This window comes from Cupressus sempervirens, chromosome 2 (genome assembly GCF_028749045.1).
Source record: "Cupressus sempervirens isolate cs-2001-9-10 chromosome 2, ASM2874904v1, whole genome shotgun sequence".
Classification (NCBI taxonomy): Eukaryota; Viridiplantae; Streptophyta; class Pinopsida; order Cupressales; family Cupressaceae; genus Cupressus; species Cupressus sempervirens.
In genome coordinates this window covers 572134657-572158905 of record NC_143119.1, presented here as the reverse complement: position 1 = coordinate 572158905, position 24249 = coordinate 572134657, and the positions used below count along the sequence as shown (strand labels likewise).

Below are 24249 nucleotides of genomic sequence, written 5' to 3'. Positions count from 1 at the left end.
TATTATAACAAAATACAATAGTAAAATATAAATATCTAAATCAACAATACATTCAAAAAACTATTAAACAAATATGAATCACATTAGCTTAATAAAAAATCAGTCTTCAAAAGTATTAGCTTTAATATCCATCGGGCCCATATAAGAGGTAAATGAGTTCATACAATCAAATTGTAGAAAGTCTGAAAATTGTAAAGTTAAAAATCTTGTATCTATAATATGCAATGTAATAGTTTGATAATGAAATTTAAAGAATGATTAATTTGAACATGTAAAACCAAAAAAATTATCACTAGTTAAAGTATAAAATTCAAAAAGTACTTAATAATATTATATAAAATAAATGGTATTAATATGTAAACTAGATTTAATTTATAGAACCATCATATTGCACTCTCAATCTAGAATTAGAATTGGACTAATTAATCAAACAATGAAATTTAAAATCAACTAATTAACAAAACTATCAAACTTAAAATCAAATATTAAATCAACACAATCTTTAATTTGATAAAATCAAGTATAATTAGACTTCTAAAAATTGTATCCCAAAACTTAAAGCAATTAGTTAATCAATTATCTTTAGACCACTTAAATTTGAAAGATAACTAATAATTATATTGCTTTTAAGGAAAAACATACCTTAACAAAATAGTTCATATATATATATATATATATAACACTAAGAACTCAATTGAATTTCACAATCAAATAAAAAAGACAAATATGAAATTTTAAATCATGACAATATCAAACTCAAACTGTTATCATCGAACTTTATTGCACATGCAAAATGTTAAGATTATGAAATAAAATTCACTAGAGACACATATATATATATAATTAATTATGAAACTAAGAACTCTCAATTGAATTTCACAAATAACAGAGACAAATATGAAATTTTAAACCACGACAACATCAAACCCAAACTGTTATCATCGAACTTTTATGCACATGCACAATGTTATGACAAAAAATTCAATAGACATTGCGTGGCTCTAAACCTGGCATGCACCCTACATTGTAATGGCTATCGAAATGTATATTGTAAGCGAGGGGTGAGCTACTCATTAATAAATATTGTTAGTGAATTCAACAGGGGAAAATTGTTATTCTGCGCGTAAAGTTAAACGGAGTCGCTGGTCTGAATACCCATCATTATCAGACGAAGATAATCATTATTATTAGAGTTGAGTGATTTTCACGGTTAGCCCACACCAGGATGATGAATGTGAGTGATATTTTCGTACTTTCCCTCTTATTTCGGGCCAGAGATGAAAAACTTCTTTCTGACCTCCAATATCAATTTTGCGGGCAGCTCATGTATATAACATGATAACCAAATCCGCTGCAATGCAATCATCAGGTGTGCATGCAATCATTTGATGAAGTGCATCAGTTAGTTAAATGTTCAATGAATTTCCTCAGCTGGCTTGAATGTTGTTTTCCCCTTCAAGTATCACACTGTTTCGCTGTTTTTAGAAGAACGAGAAAGTTGCAATGGGAGTTCTGCTTCTGAGAGCGGGTGACGCAGTGGAAGTTTGCAGAGACGAGGAAGGTTTAAAGGGGGCCTGGTACCCTGCAACCCTAATTAGGAAGAGGAGTCCACAATACGAGGTTGAGTTGAAATCAAAAGCGAGGGAGAAATCAAAATGTAGGGTTGGGGCTGATGAGATAAGGCCTGCACCCCCTCTTTTGGTCAGGCAACATTTCGTAGCGGATGAGATAGTTGATGCGCATGATAAAGATGGGTGGTGGAAAGGAACCATAGAAAAGGCTCTGCCTGATAATAACTACCTTGTTCACTTCACTCATTCTCGGGAGAAAGTGGAGTGCCATGTATCTCAGCTGCGTCTTCATCTGGATTGGGGCGATGGTATTTGGCTTCAGCCCTCACAGCTGGTAAATCTACACCAACTCTTTCTTTTTCTTTTTATCGACTCTCAGCGTTAACGGAATTCAGATTTGGATTGGACGTTGATGGCTATATTTGACCATCTAATTATGTGTTTCATCCTAGCTAATACATTTTTATTGAAAAGAGTATTGGGACTTGTCATTGCCATGTTCAGGCGTGTATAGCTATTAGCGAGTAGGTTGTTGTTCCCCCTGGTTTGGTATGTTTTTTTAGCGCCTATTCAAAACTGTTGAACTATGCCTTTGATTTGTGGAATATTCAGGCCAGAATTCGGATTAGTCATTTATAGGTTAGCTTTTTCAAAATCAATTAATTTTTGCTCCGGTTTCTGGCAGAATCTGAGTGCATACAATATACTTGGTGAATTTAATAGTCGAATTCAAAGGATCTTGATGGCCTAGCAAAAAGATCTGTTTGGAACTCTGTTCCAGCTGGAAGAATTCTTTCCCATTAATCCTTCATACAGCTTAGCTTGTCAGACTGTGATTCACCTGCAATATTTTCTTTAACCTTAACTCAGTAATGTCACCCCAAAATGCCATTTGACATTTCCCTGCTTTCATTCGTATGAAGATGTCCATAATTTCATAAAACATAGAAAATAGGAAACTTGGGGTTCATATAACCATGTTTGGAGCTTTCTAGAAAATTGCATCGCTAAGAGTCATGGTGGCTTTTAATGACAAGCCTGCGATTACTAACTACTAAGCATGCCATGGCACAAACCCAAATTTAATTTAAGATACCTATAGTTTAATTAAAAAGGGACTTGAAAAATGTGAACTTCCTATCACTGATCCAAAGCTTATCCTTCAATAATAACTTTGATTTTAAATAGTTTTAGTTGATATCGGTTCCTAAATGAGAACCTTGATTTGGACCAACGAAAGGCAAGGTAATAAGACTATTAAGGAGAAAGAAGGGAGATTCTTGCTGATGGAAAATCTAAATTATGCCAAAAAGGAGATAAGTAAATGAAGTAAGTGGCAGTTTAGAAATTCATTAGATAGGGTAAATTCACTATCATTGGATTAAAATTGACACAGAAGGAATAGTGATGGTTATTAAAAAAAGTTAAAAAATGATGTTGAAATTCAAGCAGATTTGAAGGACAGAAAAAACCCACCGGTAGCAAAAATTCAAGGATGAAGTTGCTGAAAGAAGATGACATGATATTTAAACGTATATGTTATATGTTACATGTTCCATAGATGTCTTGATGGCTAAGTTGATTGACTTGAGGAAAGGCATTTGATCTGTGAGACACTCTTCTTTCAAAGGATCGTTTTGTCAAAGTAATGAATTTGTGCTAATATTGTCTTTTGAAGTGTCAGTCTGATCTCTCTTTTTGGTCAAAGGCTATTTTTGAAGGCACTCCTCTGCTCTTGGATGAGCTCAAATTCAGTGAAAATATCTTCCATTCTGTTGGATTTGAGCGGCAAAAAATTAAACTCTTTTAAGGGCTTCAAGACTCTATGTTTGTATGAACTATTTAAAAGTCACCAGTGAAGTTCCTTGGGATATAAGAGAGACGCAGGGATTAAGCTTCATTGTTTGAAATTGTAGGTCCTTACCCTTTAGTCTAATAAAAGCTTCTGGCTCAAGGAAGTAAATTAACATCAAGATCCAATAGCAAAAGAAACCATAACCTTTTTAATTCACTTCATAAACATGCAGTGATGCCAATACTTGTAACATAATCAAACAATCTTTACAATGTCTCGTCCAATGACTTACTCGGTTATGGGTCTGCAATACAGGCATAGGTCTTGATTCTCAATACCTTGGGGACAATACTAGCCACCTATGGCAATTATCCCAGCCAGAAAAGATATGGGATTAAAAGGCTTGTAGGTCAAGGCGAGAAATCAAATTATATGATATTAGAGATGATTTTAGTTTCATTAGACGATAATAGCTATGTTTATCAATACAATTAATGATTTGGACAAGACTCAACGAAAATGAACAGTAAAATCATGTTACAGATTAACATTTAATAGCCATATTAAACAAGTTTTTGTGTGTTACTTGTGAATGTTAAAGGATACATGAGGTTCTGGCTCTTTTAAACTCAACTCAATTAAGCAATTCTGTTTTACCCAGATTTTCTTGATTCATAGGTTTTTGGGTTATGGTATCCATTTGTTCATTTAAATCTTCTTTTATATAAAGTTCTAATGATAAGCTGCATGGAGATAACTGCAATTAAGTTATGTGAAGGGATTGAGGAATCACAGAGGACTAGAAAAGTTATTTTTGATGAATATAAAAAAACCCTATATTCGTATTGTGTGCTCCAGCCATCAGAGAAGACAGTGAGCATTTCCCCAGATCAGCCAGAAAGCGAAAATGCTGCAGAGGAAATTTCGGCAGCAGCAGAGAGAGTTGGTAATGGTGATGCTGCAGAAAGTGAGAGAAGCAAAGGAAAAGACAAAGTGGAAGTGGAAGTGGAAGTGGAGGATGGTTCATCTGGCAGAGGGACAATTGGAAGAGATGTGGAGTGGGGGAAAAGTCATTCCTCTGCCCCACATGCAAATGTCTCATCTTCTAAACAGGCTCAAGTTCCAATTTCACAAGCAAAGCTCGCACAAGTTGAGGTAGAAACACCTCAGAATGCAGCTGCAAATCCAACTTTGAAGAAGGTAGAACTCCTTGCTTTTGATTCAGTACTCTGTTTTTACTGAAGCAATTAAGAGAAAGCTACTGACCCTCATTAACGACTACATTCTTGTTCATAAATAGTAAATATGGAATTAGGGGCTACCATATGCATATATGCTATAATAGTTCGTGTGCATGGCTCATTTTCAATAGAGCTCTCTGCTAATTGTCAACATTTAATAGAGCTCTCTGCTAATTGTCAACATTTAATGGCTTTCTGTCTGTAAAACGTTAGCTTCCAGTTTCATATCTATTAAACAGAATGATGTCGACTGTCTTCAAATTTATAAACCTTTTTATGCCAATATATAATTATACATCTCACAAATCTAATCCTGATGCAATTATGTACGTGTTTCATTTTTTAACTTGACATTTTAGATTCCTAGAATATCTAAATTCATGTATTTTCATTGGACTGAATTGGGACCTCGATGATTTTTCTTCGCAATTTTATTCCTTCGTTTATTTCTCTCTCACAGGATGCATGCCTTATTTAAAGCTTAGCTTTTAGACATTATTTGCAAAAACAAATAACCCTCTTTCAACTAACATCCTCAATTTTTCTTTACTATAACAATGCTTGTAAAATTGCATCGCACCGTCTACATAGGAATGATAGCGATTATAGATTGGAAATTGTACCAGAGTTTCAAATTCTGTGTGCCAATGCCCAGGCAGCTATTCTGCTAATCAACGCATACTTGGATTGCCCCTACGCACAATTATTTTGGTCTATGTTTATTATTCCAAGTCAATTTATTGGTTGAATTTATTTTTCTAATAGAAAGGATATATTAATTAATTTTTTTTAATGTTATACATGGTATAGGCACTGTTTCAATTCTATTTTGTGAAAAAGAAAAATTATAATGATTTTTATTTTTAGCTATCAAAGTTTTCATCTTATTTCCATTGTCCAACATAATCTAATTTTGATTTCAAATTATATTCAATTTTATTCTAAATATTATAATTTATTTTAGAAGTTTAAATACTCAGACATTTGATATCTAATTATGTATCTTGATATATAAAACATGGTAACAATAAGATATTAATTCATTTCATGCTGAAAAGAAAACCATTATCATCACCTCTAAAGAAAATCCTCTTCTATTTAAAGAATGAAATTCATTCACTGATAATAAATTGAAATCGAAATAAAACAAGAGCTGTAGACAGGTGGAGTCCCTGCCTACAATTAGGGAGGAGGAGAAAGTTTGTGAAAAGTGAATGCAGTTCTATTGATGTGATGAAATCTTTAATTTTAGAAAAGAATTATACAATTTTAGAAAAAAATTGTATAATTTGCTTGTAAAATGTAACCAATAATATAGTAGGTTGTAACTCTGTAAATCTGATTCAGAATTCATATGAAATCGTCCTCAACATTTGTTAAATCCAATGTTGATTTTTTGATGAAAATTGCAAAAAAATTTAACATCCTTCCAAGCTATAACTCTCAAGTGTTGTTTTAGAGTGAGTATTCCAAGGGAGCGAGTGATGGAAAAGAGGAAATGGAGAAGGCAAAGGAGGACCCTTCTGATGTTAATGTGAGGGAAGAGGAAAGGACAGACAAGGATGAGTCTTCTGGCAGAGAACAAATGGGGAAGGAGAAGAATGAGTCTCTTCAAAGGGAAACTATGCTTTCTTTTTTGCATACTGCAAAACTTAAGGCTGATACCGCATTGCAAGCTGACTCATGGATGTATATTGAATTAATGAGCCCCAAAAGGAAAATGGAAAAGGTGCAACAGAACCAGGATATGGACTGTGCTAAGCTCAGTCAGATGGAAGTGCAGCTGGGTAATATACTGGACAAACTAAAGGACTGTGAACAAAATCTTTGTCTGCTAATCAAGGAAAGTGGCAATAAGATGGAGCAGGTAACTTCCAGTTTTTGTGTTGCTGCTACAAGTTCAAGGAAGCATACCAATGAAGAAATTATGTCTCTAGGGGGACCAAGTAAGAGAACTAGGCAAAGCTCTAGGAAAAGGGTAGCGGAGGCTATTGGTGGTTCGGCTGTTGATTCCATTCAAGGCGCTGTGGAGATCGGTAAAGAGGTGGTTAAAATGATAAAAGAGCTGCAATAGCAGCCTCTAGTGTCTTTGGTTTTTGGTCTCCAATTTTAGTACTAGTCATGGTTATTATTATGGGTCCTGGTTATTGGTCACTGATTTTGGTTTTTTCATCTGGTAATTGTCTGTTGTTAAAACTAGGTTTCAGGTCCTTGTAAAACCTGGGTTCGATTTATGGTTCTTTTTTGTGGTTTCATGTCCCTGTAAAACCTGATTTTGGTACTGTTTAAACTAGAGGTTTTAGGTCCTTGTAAAACCTGGTAGTGCTTCATGGTTTATCTTTTTATTTACTGTTAAAGGGTTTTGGGGTCCCTTTAAAACCTATTTTTACCTTAATCTAAAAAACTCTCAAGTGTTGTTCTATCTCTCAACATTTTGAGAGGTCATAACTAATGTCATACACTATGAAAGTCCAACAAATCTGCATTATAATAACCTTTTTATGTGCACAATACTGTTATCAGTGCTTCGAATATTTTGGTTTTGAATACTTATCCTTTTCCCAAAAGTTCCTTTCATTGTCTTGCATAGGAATGGGGAAGAAGATTACAACAAACATTTCATATGGTACCTGTGAAGAATCCTAAAAGTGCATAGTGAAAAGAAACAAAACAACAATAGAAATTAAATACGCAACACAAGTATTTATCGTGGTTCACCACAATTCATTGCTATGTCCACACTATAGGGGAAAATCTCTTATTAACAAAAGTTTGAATCTTACATCATAGCTGTAGCTTCAACTCTTCAAATACAACATATCTAATAAGCCTACAATGACACAAATTTATAGAGATTCAAATGAAATGAAGAGTCATTACAATTGAAGGGAGAACATAATAAAAATAGAGAATAAAGAAAATGGCTGTTGGGCTTCACAAATACCCCTAACAAACCCCCACTTGAAGTCCAATTGGTGTAATGTTAGAGACTCCCCTGAATTTCCCTATTGTTATTTCTTCATGACTTGAAGTTTGCCCTCCTCATGTTTAATTCGAATGAAATGATAACAAACTTCAATATGCCTAGTCTTGCTATGAAACATTGCATTCTTCGCTAAATCAATGTCACTTTTACTGTCACATAACAAATTGAACCTTGTTGAGGATAATCAAAATCACCAAACAAACGCTGCAACCAAATCAACTCTTTTGCCCCTTCAGTGAGAGAAATATATTCAACTTCGGTAGATAAAAGTGAGACCACTTGTTGTAACTTTGATACCCAATTGATCGCTGCTCTAGCAAAAGTAAAAACTTAACCAGTAGTAGATCTTCTATTATCTAAATTTCCAACCATATCTGAATCAGTGTAACCTGTTAGTGAAGCATCATTGCCACCAAAACATAATACAAAATCAGAAGTACCCTTAAGATACTTCAAGATCCATTTAACCGCATCCTAATGTTGTTTACTTGGATTGCTCAGAAACCTGCTCACAACCCCCATTGCTTGGGCAATATCTGGATGAGTACATACCATCACATACATAAGGCTGCCTACTGTTGAAGAATATGGGATGCTCTTCATGTAGTTTTTCTCTTCTTGTGTCTTGGGACAAATGGATGAAGATAAATGAAAATGATCGACAAGAGGAATGTTGAGTGGTTTGACATCTGTCATGCCAAATCTTTCTAACACCTTGAGAACATAGTGTTCTTGAGAAAGTTTGATCTCTCTCTTGTGTCTATTATTTATAATGTTCATGCCAAGTATTTGTCTCTTTGCCCCTAAATCTTTCATTGCAAATCTTTATGACAACTTTTCTTTGAATTCAGGAATCAACTTCATAGAGAAACTAGTTATCAGCATGTCATCAACATAAAGCCAAAAAGAATAAAGGAGCCATCAAGTAACTTCTTATAGTAGACACATGGATTAAATTTACACCGAATAAAATTATTTTTAGTCATGAATCGATCAAACTTGAGGTACCACTGCCTCGGTGCTTGCTTGAGACCATACAAGCTCTTTCTCAACCTACAAAATAAGTTTTCCTTTCCATGTTTGACAAATTCCTTAGGCTGCATCACGTATATTTTTTCATTCAAGTCACTATGAAGGAATGTCATTTTGATATCCAACCATTCAAGTTCAAGACTATGAACAACTAAACCAAGGGTAGCCCAGATTGTAGTCATCTTGAATACGGATGAGAAGATTTCATTGAAATATATTCCTTTTTACAACTGATTTTGACATCCAACTAATCTATTCCCTTTTGTCAATCAAAGCCTTTAAAAACCAGCCTGGCTTTTTATCACTTCTGACCTTGCCTTCATCTTTCAATCAAAACATCCATCAATTTTTGAGATTTTGACATCCAACTGATCTACTCCCTTTTGTCAATCAAAGCCTTTAAAAACCAGCCTGGCTTTTTATCACTTCTGACCTTGCCTTCATCTTTCAATCAGAACATCCATCAATTTTTGATTGCTTTCTGATTTGGTGGTAATGGAACCAAATCCCAAGTGTTATTAATCAATAGAGAATCTATCTCTTCTTGCATCGCTGCCTCCCATTTGTGAGAATTAGATGCTTTGCACACTTCTTTGAAACTTGTTAGTTCAACTTGGTCTGATAATAATAATTATGGCTCTGCTTCTTCGGAATAAAGAAGTTCATAATGAAAGAATTTGGCTAGAAGCCTTCTCCGTCTGGTTGATTTCCTCAATCCCTAAGCATTTTCATCTTCCTTTTGTATATTCATATGCCTACTAATATCAACACATTCCCTGTTTGTATTGATAATTTCCCAAGAGTTACTTTTTAGTAATTCGTGAGTGCCGTCTTTGGAAGAAATATAATGCTTCTGTGTTTGAGTAGGATCAACATTTTTTTTAATACTCTTTGTATTTATATTTGAAGGTATGTCATCAGCATTACTATCACTAGAATTTGGAAAAAAATTGGTGGCTTTGAGAATATCGGTCCTGCCGAAGAATCAAATTTCTGTTATTTTGCCCATGTAAATATCCATTTCACCGAGGATTGTCGGTGACCAATGTTGCTAGGTTGGCAGATGGGTAGTTTTGATTCCATCCATCATTTATTGTTGTCCATTTTTGTTTATGCGGTTACACCAAGTTGTAGCTATCTGTCCGCAGCCAGATTTGATGATTTATGTGTGCAAATTAATTTGGATATTAATTGCGAGCCCTTTCTCTCAATTTTTGGAGGCCTTTGAAAATGCAGATTCACCAAGAGCAAATGTGACCCTAGCTTTTTCCGCAGTGTCCCCTGTCTTCAGCATTCTTTAAAATCTCAAAATCAGTATGTTCAATCTGCCCGCTGCCTCTAAAATCTGTACTTTCAAGTAAGCTGCGTTTGGTATCCCTACTGAGTGCCTCCAAAATTTCTCTTGAAACCACATTATTGTCGCTCTCTAATGGCACACACTCTACTTCCCCATCCGTCTTTCGTCGTTTCCTCATTATTCAACAAGCTGCAACTTATTTGTAGGATCATAACACTTAGCCTTGCCTTTGCCTTGCCTCTTATTGCTTAAACCGGTTCTAACTCTCGCACCATCATAAGGCTCCATCAAATTACCAACACCCATATTCTCGACCTGTTCAAAATCCTTCTACCACCTCTTTCTTCTTTCATCATGAGGCCTCTGCAATTCACCATTACTAGTCTGCACAATTCCAGCATACCCACCCACAGCTCTCGTCTTCGGAACATCAATACTTCCATTAAAACTGTTTTTCTGTACGTAATTAGCACCATCGTCCATGCCATCTTTCTTTACAACAGCAGTACTTGTCCTCTGTACAAAAATAACATTTATATCACTTTCCTTCTGTACAAAACAGTATTCCGAGTAAAATATCTTCTATGTACAAAACCCCCTGTTTTCTAAATTGCCATGTGGATTTCTCTTCTTATTTCTGCTGGATAGCCTTCTAAACTCCACAGGACCCACCTGAATCCTATATTTATCCCTTTCTAATGGCTAATATATTTCAATTCTTCTGTTAATTACACTAACAAAATCACTTTCCTCAATACGAACCTCGCTTAAGTTGTAGTCAGCTGATGCCAACCTACTGTCTTAGCCGGGATTCTCATATAGCCCGTGTTTTAACCTTTTTTTTTTCCCTCAGATTTTTTCCTTTAGCCGACTGAGACATCATGCTTTTCTGTCGACATATTCCCTCATAACTAGCCTATTGGCTAATAATTTTCTATTTTGTTATATTAAGTATATTTTAATAATAATATAAACTAGCATTTGCACTCAAAAGAGCAAGGGGTACGTTGATAGTGACAAAAGGTGATGGTTGCCTATGCATACTTTTTTGTCTAGTAAAGTCAAAAATAGTATGACCATTTGAGATAGTAACAGAAAAATGATAGCCATGTTAGGTGCTCTTTACTTACAAGATTAGGAAGCAACATTCGAAGTAAGCTTTTGTTGCTTTAGAAGATTAGGTAACTATAGTGATGAAGTAAGCTTTTGTTGCTTTAGAAGATTAGGTAACTATAGTGATAAAATGTCACATTAAGGTAAAGAGGCAGAACAAAATTAATGATTTTTTTCATGTACATCTCTTCATGAGTATATACTTGATGCTATATTTGTAGGGACATACAGAGGAGATGCAAGTAAAGAATGAAAGCGGTATATATATATGCTCATCTATAATAATAAATAGAGTCCATAAATTAATGGTACATATAAGAGATACTAATACAAATGAATCCATAAAAGAAAATAGAAGACAATACGTAGTATACCATAACATATATAATATAGATGGTGCTTATTGAGATTGTATTCCGAAAATATGAAAATGTCATCTAGATATGGTATATGACCTCACCATTAACCACAAGTACAACAACCTAGACATGATACAAAAAATATCGATGTAGAGGAAGATTGCTTGGCAAAATCTAACCTCATAGAAGTAATTCACACAAATTTGAAAAAAGAGGGAAAATGCATGCTCAACGAGCAAAGCCTATTTGTAAAGTCAACGTGAAGGAGATGAACAAAGTTGAATGTAGTGAAAGGAGAGGAGGTGAAATTTATTGTGAAGTCCTTGGATAATTTTTAGAAACTTCATGGCTGTACATAAAGAAAATTATTGAAAAGTGGAAAGTCTAGTATGTCTTGGGCTTTTTTGATGAATGTGCGGGGAAAGGAATTTACATAGCATATATCAACTCTTACCTAATAATTTTTGTTACATTTACTCACCGACATTGACTGGGGATACACCCAATCTTTTTAAATTTTAACCAAAAAATTATCCTTAGCATGTACACAACCATTTATAGAAGCATACACAACTAACAATTGAAGAGATCAGAGAAGGTGAAAGGCGGTGATTGTTGGACTTCACATACTCAACACTTATATATTAGTTATCACTAATTTGATGTAGGTTAGAATCTTGTATTATGCTCGCGATAATAAATATGATCACTAATATTGTATCCTCTTCCTCAAGCTCTATATCATCTATCTTCCCATCCCCCTTCTTTCCCTACCTCATCTCTCCCCCTTCCCCTCATCTCTCTCTTCCTCATCTCTCTCCCTCTCCCTTCTTCATTTCTATCTTCATCTCCATCTCACAATCCCTTCTCCCTACTAAATATTAGTTATCACTGATTTGATGTAGGTTAGAATCTTGTATGTATGCTCACGATAATAAATATGATCACTAATATTGTATCCTCTTCCTCAAGCTCTATATCATCTATCTTCCCATCCCCCTTCTTTCCCTACCTCATCTCTCCCCCTTCCCCTCATCTCTCTCCCTCTCCCTTCTTCATTTCTATCTTCATCTCCATCTCACAATCCCTTCTCCCTACTAAATATTTATTTTTTCCTCCTCCTCCTCCTCTCTCTCTCTCTCTCTCTCTCACACACACACACACACACACACACACACACACACACACACACACAAAGAATATCCATCTATCATATGCCCTAAATATTCTCTTTCTTTGTCTACCTCATATATTTGCCCCTCATTCCTCTCTACCTTATATCTCCCCTCAGCTTCTCTTCTTCTCCTATTTGCCTCCTCCTACAATCATATCTTACCCATAACTACTATCTATTAATACCTCGTCTTCTTCCCCCACCTGTAACTTCACTCCATCTCTACTACTCTCTATATATACGTCTATATTTCTCTCTATAGGTCTCTTTCACTCCTCTCTCTGTCTATATCCCTATCTCTCCCCCCTCGCTCTCTCTACATATCACTCTTCATTGCTCTCTCTCTCTCTCTCTCTCTCTCTCTCTCTGTCTCTCTGCACCTCCTTTCTATATACCCATTTTCCTTTTCTCTTTATCTATTTGTTTGATGTTAGAAACTAGTTGGTCCACAATTATTGAGAACAATGGACGACTATTGAGATATCTATTGTCATCTAATTTTTTCTCATCCATTTTTAGGCAATGTTTCATGCCCCCAAACATATATAGGCTATTCAATGCCTTATTAATTTTTTCATTTTAGTTGTTGGTTATTTCCTACTATTTTCTTGCCATTTTTGTTTTTTCTTGCTCCCGCCATTTTCAAAGCTAAAAAACTACTTTAACATTATCTATTTTATCAAACAACTTGATAGTATTTACATTTAGCATAGTTTTCCTAAAGTATCACATCTTTCATTTATTTTTTATCATGCTTTATTTGATTTCTTAAACGTACCTACATTGAGAAGCCATATTTTTTTAATAAAAATCATTGAACAAAACATTAATAGAGAGATTAAAATATTGGTAACATTTGAAGAGATTTTTTTAAATTTTCTTTTATGGTAGGTGAAATAATTATTAAATGCATTTTAAAAATAATGTGAATTGTATATCATTTTCCATCTTTATCACTTTCTTTGTTCCATTGCTATCTACTTATTTATCTCTCTCTTCCCTTCTAAATCTACCTCTTTCCATTACTATATCTTCCTTCTACTCTGAATATTATAAAATTAGATTTACTTTACTATTTTTAAATATAAATTAATTAAAAATATATTAATCAAATAATTATATATCTTTTATTTTTTAACTATTCTTTTTAATATTAATTACTTAGATGAAAATCTAATGTAAGAGCATACATAAAATATTAAATAATTTTAATTTTATATAATAATAACTCCAAAAATTATGAACAAAAACTTGTTAGCAACTATTAGAATCAAAACCCTTAAATAAAAATAAAAACCTTGAAAACAACCCGAACACCTCTCATCTAACGTCAGTTACTAATGGCACGGGCCCAACTCATTGACACACTTCTTAACATCATGCAACCTGTTACAAACAACCCCTTCCTTAAACCTGTTATGCGGACTACTTAGTCCATCACTACAACACGAACTCTTCCCATTTTACACACCTGGGAAGATTTGGAGCAGTTGAAAAAGTGTCGCAGACTGGACTGAACTTTGATTTCTTTTTGCTCTCTCGAATTTGGGTTTCGTTGAAATTGCAAGAAATCATTAAATACATGTAAAGTGTGAAAGAGGTAACGAACGGATCAGATCGTTTTGTCGTTGGATGATAAAACCGGCTGCTCCCCTTCAAATAGGAAATGCCTCTGCCGTAATTATCTCATAACTATCTCTTACTTGCAATACCATGCTCGGAGAAAATTTATATCAACCTTCATACAAATCCACTCTAAGCCTGCAAACCATTTCATCCATACATACCATGGATCTTCTTCTTTCCCACGAGCCTAAGAAATTCACATACGTAGAGCTCAAAGAAGCCACTAATGACTTCAGGCTGCCAACATTGGTAAATGGCGGTGATGAGGAAAAGGCTGAAGTGAATCGATATGATCATGAGAGCATTTATTATAATTCATCATCGATTTTGTCCATTAATAGATTATGAATCCACCATAAAACCATAAAATGGATGACATTCTGACATGGAATGCACAAGCACTTTTTTGAATTTGGGAACCAACATTTATGTTTATTATATATTATTCATGTCTGGCGTCTATTACCAAAATACCGCCTATAATGTCTGGTTTTCCAAACGGACAGGTTTTTATGAAACGCCCACCTATAATAGCTTATCGGCTAATAATAAGATTGATTTTAGAAATTTTTAATATTAAAATTAATTAAATCTTAAATTTTGTTGCCAAAAAATGTATAAAAAAATTACATTTTTATTTTTTAAAAATAAGTCATTATATTTAACACTATATAAGTTGTGTATTTAGTATTCTTGATAAAAAACTACTTTTTCCTTTCATAAACAAGGGGTGTAAGTGCCAAAATTCATGTTTTTAATTTTGTGAGTTTTGTCAAGAGTCAAGACCAATGTATCGAATTTACTTTTATAAGATATACATCATCTTCAAGTTCTACTTGCTCATAGATTTTTAAAAGGATGACACATAGAGTTTATGTACAGCTTGATTCAAATCGAGTGACCTTTAGAATTTTAAGTGTATAATAGAAATTCTAAGATTTTCACATGATTCTCAAGGTCCTTGTTTGCAGCTTGGATTACTTATTTAAAGATATGATATTTATATTAAAGTGATGTCTTTAGTTAAATAGATATTAAAAATTATTTTTTAAATAAAATTGTAATTATAAAATTTTTCATTAGATTTTTATTTTATTTTTAAAATTTTATAAAGTCAATAAATATTAACTTTTATAATTTATCAAAAAATATGAATTAATAATTTCAATTTTTTATTTCAACCATTAAACCATAATATCTTGCAATCGCCATGGTTACCGAAAGGAGCACTGTGCAAAAAACTAACTTTGATTTTATAAAATAAAATCACTTTGACAAATAGAAAAGTGTCTTTAGTAAAAAAAACAACTTGCCCCTCCCTTTGCAGCTGTGGCCTCAAAACCATCGAGAAATCATACCAACACGTTTAAACTGTTCCAAATGAGTTATTGAATTTATTTATAAACATTAAAGCACATGCCATGTTTTGAGCTGCATGTCTGCCACAATGGTAGAGATGCATACCCACGAGACGAGACGTGGGAGTTAATTCTTCAAGTGGAGAAACATAATCTGCTATCATCTCCCTTTTGCCACTCCTGGATCTAAATCAGAGCTCTACGGGAGATGGTTTATCTTCAACTTGATCTCTATTTTAAATCTCATTCTTTTTGCAGGATCAGCTTCACCGTCACTGTTCTGTCATGGCCCATCTCTGTATCTTCTTGTACTGCAAAGGAGTTGCTTTTTATGGAGCACCAGTAGGCAATTGCATGCGGATATGGTCATGGCTATCTGTAAAGGCTAGAGGAGGCAGAGGAGAACTTAGAGAGGATGATTGGAGACGATTTATAGTACAAGTGGGTTTTGGGTTTCACAAAAACTTTGGATTTGTTTAGTGTGTGTGTTTGCAGAGCAGTTAATGAAATTTGGGAGCAATTCCACATACTCCCATATTTTTCTTCTATCAGCTTTTGTCCTTGGTCCATCCACAAATATATGAAATCCAAAAACAGACAAGATCGAAGAAATAATTTACAAATTACCAGAAAGGACGAAAAATGCTTTAGGTTTAGGATTTCTTAACCTGCAAGTTGGAGTTGAGAATTCAAAACTCCCAAAACTAGAAAACTAGGCTTCATGTTTTGTGCTGATGGATTTGAGGGTGCACTGTCAATTTTGTTTTAGAGGAATTATGAAATGAGATCAGGGTATTTGCAATATTGAATAGATTGCAAACAATAGCTGCAGTTGAAGGGAGTGAAGAGAACGGCCGGAGGGCATGTATATATGTTAGCCTGCTCTGCCTTAGGGCACATTTGTGTGTCACGCACATTGAAAATTATGTTTGCCTCAGGGCATAATTCTATCAACCTCCGATACACTCTTCCAATCTTCTGACTTCCCTGAGAAAAACTTTGGGTTATAAGATTAATAGGAATGAAAATTAACATTAATCTGTATGTGGCTTACTAGACAAACCATCAAGCCATAGGTTGGTTTGGCATTTCTTCATCATTTCAGTATAGTGGTAGCAAGGAAACCCTATCACCTTCAGTTTCAATCTCTCCTCTGTACGCTCTGTCAGCCAAATCATCCAGATATGGTGAAATGAGAAAAGTATAATCTATGCATAAAACAAAGCAAAAATCATCATTACCATTTATATTCTCCATTGCCATAAAATCTTTAAATGAGAGGAAAGAGGAAGCGTAAACTAGAGCCGCTCAACAACCTGGGATTAAGGCGTAGATTAATGATGTTAACATAGAAGATGGGGTTAATGATAACAAGCCAAACCGGTAGATGAGAACAATGCAGACAGGTGGATGATAACATGGATGATGTCATATGCCACCCGAAATACTCGTCAGATTTCTTCATCCAAAAGCCCAGAGTTTGAGACTGCAGGCAGCTGGGCAGGGTTGTTGAGCTCAGAACATGCTGTCCTCAATTATCAAAGCAGATAGCATTAATTTTTAAGTAACAAATTGTCAGCGGTGAAGAGAAGGGCCTTAGAATCTCTGCAGTTGGTCACCACAATCTGCCTGCTTCTCCTGTAAAGCTTCTGGACTGATGTGTGGAGGCAGAGCAGCCACTGATAATCTACGGATACATGGAACCCTCTGATTATCATGTGTGATTAACAGTGGCCTATATTCCTATCCACGAGCCATTTGTGCCTGGAGACTAACCTGCGGAAAGTAAAAAAATATAATTTAGAAATTGCAGAAGCAGCAGCTTCAAGAAGAAGCTTCCAGAAGAGGCTTGGAGAAGACGCTTATCTTTTATATTATTTTATTCAAACAATGTGATAATTTTTCTATTTTTCGAAGAGAAATTAATTTTCTCATTGCTCAAAACAATGAGAAATAAGAAAATTCATGTTTTAAATTGATTAAAAAATTAATAATAATTGCTAACTATTGTTTTCTTTTAAAAATAATTTAATAATTTAATAATTGATTTCTATTGGCCAATTGACTTGGACAAATAATTATTTGTCCATCAAACTGATCCATAAGTTCTCTGCCTTCAGCAAGAACTAATAAAATTGCTTTCAATCCATAAATAAAAATACTTTTAATTGACTGTTTAAATTATTGATTAACTTCCATATTCACCATTTTATCCCAATGTAACCTGATATTTTGCTAACTTAAGAGTGCATGATTTGATTTGTCAAACTTATAATTATTCATCTTGAGTGCCAATATTTTGAACCCTGCAAAATGGATGAAAATGTCAAATGTTACACTCATTATGATGAGCCACACAGTTGTCCACCTCTTTAGGTACGGTAGCTGATTTTTAATATTTTATTTTTTAATTATATTATACAATGAGCTTTAGGATACGCACTAAATAGTTAACTAAAACTAACTAGCAGTTATGCATGTGCAAGGAGGAGGAATAGCTGATAGAAGTGATTTGTGTTGTTTTATGAAAAAAATTATTCACATAAATTTTTATATTTACATATGTAGATTATGTATGTCAATAGAACAGGTAGGTTTTAGTAGTAACAAAAATCTCATTAAAATGATTCAATATTTTTCCATGCATGGAGAAAGAAGAGTTCTACTATAAGATTATTAGTATATACATATACTTGTTGTTAAGTATATATACATATTCGTATATAAAAATAAATTTATATACTATTTTTTTCTTTTTATCAAACAAGTTTTGACATGTTACTTATAAGTAGGTTCTGGCTCTTTTGAACTGAACTCAAGTTTTGACATGTTACTTATAAAGTAGGTTCTGACTCTTTTGAACTGAACTGAACTCAATTAAGAAAGTCTGTTTTATCCAAATTTTCTTGATTCACAGGTTTTTGGGTTATGGTATTCTTTTGTTCATTTAAATCTTCCTTTATGTAAACTTCCAATGATAAGCTACGTAGAGGTAACTGCAATTAAGGTAATGTTTAGGGAATTGAGGAATCTTGAGTATTTTTTTTTTATCACAGAGGATTAGAAAAGTCATTTTTGATGAATATATAAAACCCCTAAATTCATATTGTATGCTCCAGCCACCGGAGAAGACAGTGAGCATTTCCCCAGAGCCAGAAAGAGAGAATGCTGCAGAGGGCATTTCAGCAGCAGAGAGAGTTGGTGATGCTGCAGAAAGTGAGAGAAAGCGAAGGAAGAGAGGCGGAGGCAAAGACAAAGCGGAAGTGGATGATGGTTCTTCTGGCAGGGGGACAATGAATATGAATACAGCTGGCAGCGGCAGAGATGTGGAAGTTCCCAAGAGTCATTCCTCTGCCCCACATGCAAATGTTTCATCTTCTAAACAGACTCGTGTTCCAATCTCACAAGCAAAGCTCCAACAAGTTGAGAATGTATTGCATGGAGAGGCAGAAACAACTCTGGATGCAGCTACAATTCCAACTTTGAAGAAGATAGAGCTCCATGCTTTTGATTCAGTACTCTTTATTAACTGAAGCTCTTAAGAGAAAGCTGCAAGGAAGCTACTGAAGCTCATTAATGACTAAATTTTTGTTGATTGTAAATAGTAAATACGGAATCAGGGGATACCCTATGCTTATATACTATAATAGTTCATAAATAGTAAATAGTTCGTGCATGGCTCATTTTCAATAGAGCTCCTCCGCTAATCGTCAACATGTAATGGCTTTTTGCTTCTAAAACATTAGCTTCCAGTCTCATATCTACTGAACAGAATGATACCGACTGTCCTCAAATTTATAAACGTTTTTATGGCAATATAGAAATATACATCTCTTAAATCTAATCCTGATGCAATTATGTACGTGTTTCTTTTTTTAACTTGTTACTTTTTAAATTCCTAGAATATCTGAATCAATGTATTTTCATTGGAGTGAATTGGTACCTTGACGATTTTTCTTTAGTAATTTTATTCTTTTACTTATTTCTCTGTTACAGGATGCATGCCTTATTTAAAGCTTAGCCTTTAGGCATTATTCACAAAAACAAATAATTCTCTTTCAGTTTCAACGAACGTCCTCAATTTTTTTTTTTCTAATTTTTGGAAGCCTTCATTAAATGTCATATAATGCAAGCCTTAGATGTCAGCAGTGAAACTTGAAGAGATTTGCTCTATAGAATGGACTCTGTAGTTTGCTTGTACAATTACATCTCACCATCTCCGTAGGAATGACTCTGATTTTAGATTGGAAATTGTACCACAGTTTCAAATTCTGTGTGCTAATACCCATGCAGCTATTCTGCCTGGGCATACTTGCATTGCACCTGCTCACAGTTATTTTGGCCTTTATTTATTATTCTAGATCAATTAATTGGTTGATTTTTTCACCTAATAGAAAGGATATATTAATTAAAACTAGTTTATTAAATTTCTCTTAATATTATACATGGTATATGGTGCTGTTTCAAGTCTATTTTGTGAAAAAGAAATTTATAATAGTTTTTATTATTAGTTATCAACGCTTATTTGTATTGGCTAATATAGTTTTGAAATCTTATTTGTATCGGCTAATATAATTTTAATTTAGATTTCAAGTTATATTCAATTCTATTCTAAATATTACAATTAATTTTAAAAATTAATGTTTAAATATTGAGAGGTTTGATATTATATTATATATCTTGATATATAAAAGATTGGAAGAACAAGATATTAATTCACTTCATTTTGAAAAAAATCATAGTCATCACCTCAAAAAGAAAATCTTCTATTCCAAGAACAAAATTCGTTGACTGATGGGTGTGTTTATGAACTAATTAGATAAAAATTTAAATTTTGTTTTGTATTTTTTATTTATTGTAAATAATATCCAAAGAAATTTTATCTTAAATACTCATTTATAGAATAAGAATCCTTCAAATGCAAATAAGATGCTTTGTTAATGCATAAATATCAATTGTACACATTCAGAAATCTTTGATTGCTGAAATCATTGATCACCTCCATAGTGTGGGTCCGGGAACCCATATCATGCCTTGGTACGTTCTTGACAATGATACACATGAGCTCCTACCGAGGACCACTGACGAACTGACACATTCTCTCCCACATCAACACTGCAAACTCTGAGATGTAAGCTCTCAGCTTTCTTGTCTGTGCCTTGTTTGTCCACTTTCTCCATCAGCAAGGCAAAAGCAATCCTGGACAATGTGGGGAGGAACTGACCCATGTCAGGTAGGAACTCTCTCATCCTTATGCCATTAGTATGCATTGGGCGATCTTGGCCCTCATACTCATTACTCCATCTGCCACCTCCTTCATTCTCTCATCGCCTACCAACTTTTTTTGAACTGTTCCACCACTTGTTACAGACGAATCAGGATTTTTCTGAAATCGATGGTGTCCTCCCTTAGCCTATCCCTATCACTACCGCTTGACATCTCTGGACTCTCCATCAACTCCATCAACTCCGACTTAGTATGGCTGAACTGGCCTCGAAATTCTATATAATGTTCAAATTGACGCCTCTTGCACCTCTAACAATGTAAACCTACAATGTGGTAGTTAATATTGAAGATGAATATTAAAATTATGTTCGTTCATCTTGCATGATCTCAAACCCTTTTCTCACTGCATTGAGCTTCCAAGAGATTTAGCCGATACAGCAGGGCAGACGACAGAGAGGCAGCCAGGAAGGGGTAAATGTGGGCAGGGAGCAGTTCTCGTGGCCGACTACCGTGCCTCGTGTAAATGGAGAGGCACCACAAATTTACAGCCACCGATTACAATCGTAGAAAAGAAAATTAATTTGGCGCTATTTCCGTTCAACACCGGGTACTTGTTCTGGATTGCATGGGAATTCCAGGCTTAAATTCTATGACGAGAAATCTGATATGTACAAATTGTGCTTCCTGTAATATATGGGGGTTATCATTTTTCATATTTATAGTATTGCATTCGATTGACACCTGATGGATCTCCTTTGTCAGCTGATTTTCAATGATTTTAACTGTAAGGATCATGTTCTAGTCAGCAAATGCCACATCATACAAATTCTTGAAAAGTAGAAAAGATAAGAGAATTCTAATGGAAAAGTCAATATCCATTATATTAACTAAAATCAGGATTAACAATTCGTGAACAACAAGCACTTATAATTGTATTATCTAAGATGTTGATTTACACATTACATCCATCAACATGCATGTTGAACAACTAAAATGAGATCATTAAAGATACATTATCCAATTACATAACTACATCATAATGGTCATCCAAAGATGATTGAACAATCCTTAGGAATCAGGTAACCTTAGCATGTGTCCATCTGTGTGATCTAGTCTCCAAAGCCATTGGTCATCGTCCATCTTCTATCTGAGACAGGAGTGTGGTCCAAGTGCTTTTACCATGCCAACCACAAAGTGTTTACTCCCTCGGGGTTCTTCCTGACATGAAGAATGCCCCGACCTTGGCATAAAAAACCTACCAAATCGGAACAAGAGGTTCAAATGGATATAGTGCAGCTGTGAAACATATCCACTCACATGCAACATTCTAAAGTATATCTAATTATATGAACAACAAATGGAAGAATATCTATACATATGCACAACAAAGTAAGCATATCTACACATGCACAACAAGTCCAACAGCATAATAAATGCAGTAGAGAAAATAAATGGCTTGGTCAAGCACTTAATGCCAAATTTTCATTGAAAGGAGAAGCAAAACAAAATGAATCCATCCAATTAGAACTGGTGGGTTGAGAGAACAAAACATAATGTATCCATCTCTAACCCTCCCTTTTTGCCACATTACACCCATCCCATAAAAGAGTTAAACAACTGACACTCGGGATATCAAGTAATAAAATTGAAAAATATCTCAAAGAATGTACTCATTTATATTTAGTATTATAAGAGTAATAATTCAAGAAGGCATCAACAACATTCATCATAACAATATGTTTCCACAGATGTACTCATATGCATCTGGCTTAACAACATAATGTAGAGGGTGTATTCTACTAGGAAAATAATAAGAATTCGATAATGTCTTTCATCTTAACACTACAAGTGCACTTCCTATACATAGAAAATCTCAAGAACGATTAACACTACAATTTAATCAAAAAATTATGTAGCTACCTACACATAGCATTGAATGTTACTATGCTTGGAATAATGAATAGCAATAACAAATTACATACAACTTGATCATTTATTATAGTTCATCTTGAAGTCAAGTTTATCAAGCATATTTTCCTCTCATCAACAATACTCAATAAATAAATGCTAAATGTACTCTTTCTTCTCCATCATCTAATAGCATTCGCACTGTTGAAACCATAATTGCTTGAAACCACAACTTAATATAACTTTTATAAAATGATTTCACATGTGGTTGAGAAAATGATATTGAACAATCAACAGAGTTTTTAGGATAGTTAAATGATCACAAAATCACTTATTTTACATAATAACAGGCATAACATGTAGAGCTTTGGATTCCATGGTCGTCCCCGATCCCAAATGGGTACCTTCATTATCAGATTATCCTAAAAATTCTACAACCTAAAGAAAGATGTTTCCAGTTCTAGCATTGACTTTAAGAGGAATGTACTTATCATCTTATTAACTTGAGCCATGAAAGAACATGGGCCAATATTAGTGGTGAAACATATTAAAGCAGGACCAACCCAAATACACCAAAGTTTGCTATTACAAGCTGTCAGTAATTATAACACATATGAAATGGAATAAGGTCTCTCTCTTTTGTTTTCCTTTAGTAAGGAAGAATTACAATGAAAACAAGTCACGGGTCAACTCTCACACAAAGATCGGCATGGTTAGCATTGAATATTCTAGTTTGGGCTCATTCCTATAAGGAAATAAACAACATAATAAATATTATTGTTTGGTGCTACACAAAAGATTTACATCAGATTTCTTATAAGAATATTCTCACCATTGGTGATGGAAGATTATGCTAGTTTATAATATGCAAAGATTTACATACGACTAGAGCATTAAGTGCATAATGTCGAGTTAAATTCCTCATAGCCATCACTTAACCAACATAAATAATTATACATGATGATGGAAAATTGTTCTAATAGCACTGCATGGAGTTAACATGTGGAAGTTGACTCTTCTTATTTTAGTCAAATATAAAATAATCTAAATTATTAACCATCCAATTCATAGAATCCAAAGAATTGAATAATTACTAAGCATTACTCTTAGACTAAGCATTCAAGAGCCTCACATGAATTGGTAACAGGTTTGTCAAGAGCCTAATCAACTAGGGAGTAACCATACAAAACTCAATAACTCCTTTTAAGGAATTACAATGATTATAATAACAAATGGTAGTAGAAGGGTGCGTAACCAATCATGCCAAATTGGTAGTTGTTAATAGATTTGGGGCTTGACTTTGACTACCTTTGGAATTCAATTTATATTCAGGTTGCATCAAATACCCATCTTCATGGAGTTAAAAAATTGAATAATAGATACCATAACTTGTTTCACCTTAAGCTATCACCACCACAATATTTAATGGAACAACACAAATGCAAATGCACCCAATCCGAGATACAAGATGACTAAAAAGATCAATACTTATTCAAGAAAGAAGAGAAAACGTGCATCACAACTCAAACATTGAGCACCCAGTCATATATCAAGGCAAAGACA

General features: G+C 34.1%; 1 protein-coding gene across 3 annotated transcripts; it reads left to right on the top strand.

The window, feature by feature from the left end:
• The first annotated feature begins 1485 nt into the window (after positions 1-1485).
• LOC149574726 (uncharacterized) lies at positions 1486-19396 on the top strand. Of its 3 annotated transcripts, none has more exons than XM_089814544.1 (3): positions 1486-1905; positions 4225-4566; positions 18672-19396. In XM_089814544.1, the coding sequence occupies exons 1-3, from the start codon at positions 1504-1506 to the stop codon at positions 19083-19085; spliced, it is 1158 nt and encodes a 385-aa protein (XP_089670670.1). In that variant the 5' UTR covers positions 1486-1503; the 3' UTR covers positions 19086-19396. The 3 variants fall into 3 exon arrangements, with proteins under 3 accessions (XP_089670670.1, XP_089670669.1, XP_089670671.1); XM_089814543.1 differs by lacking the exon at positions 18672-19396 and adding an exon at positions 6067-7055; XM_089814545.1 differs by lacking the exons at positions 4225-4566; positions 18672-19396 and adding an exon at positions 6067-6922.
• The last annotated feature ends 4853 nt before the right edge of the window (positions 19397-24249 follow it).

Coding starts and splice junctions, on each gene's coding strand:
- LOC149574726 (XM_089814543.1), top strand. CDS start 1,504: ATGGGAGTTCTGCTTCTGAGAGCGGGTGACGCAGTGGAAGTTTGCAGA. Junction 1,906..4,224: donor GGCTTCAGCCCTCACAGCTG/GTAAATCTACAC, acceptor TGTGTGCTCCAG/CCATCAGAGAAGACAGTGAG. Junction 4,567..6,066: donor CAAATCCAACTTTGAAGAAG/GTAGAACTCCTT, acceptor GTGTTGTTTTAG/AGTGAGTATTCCAAGGGAGC.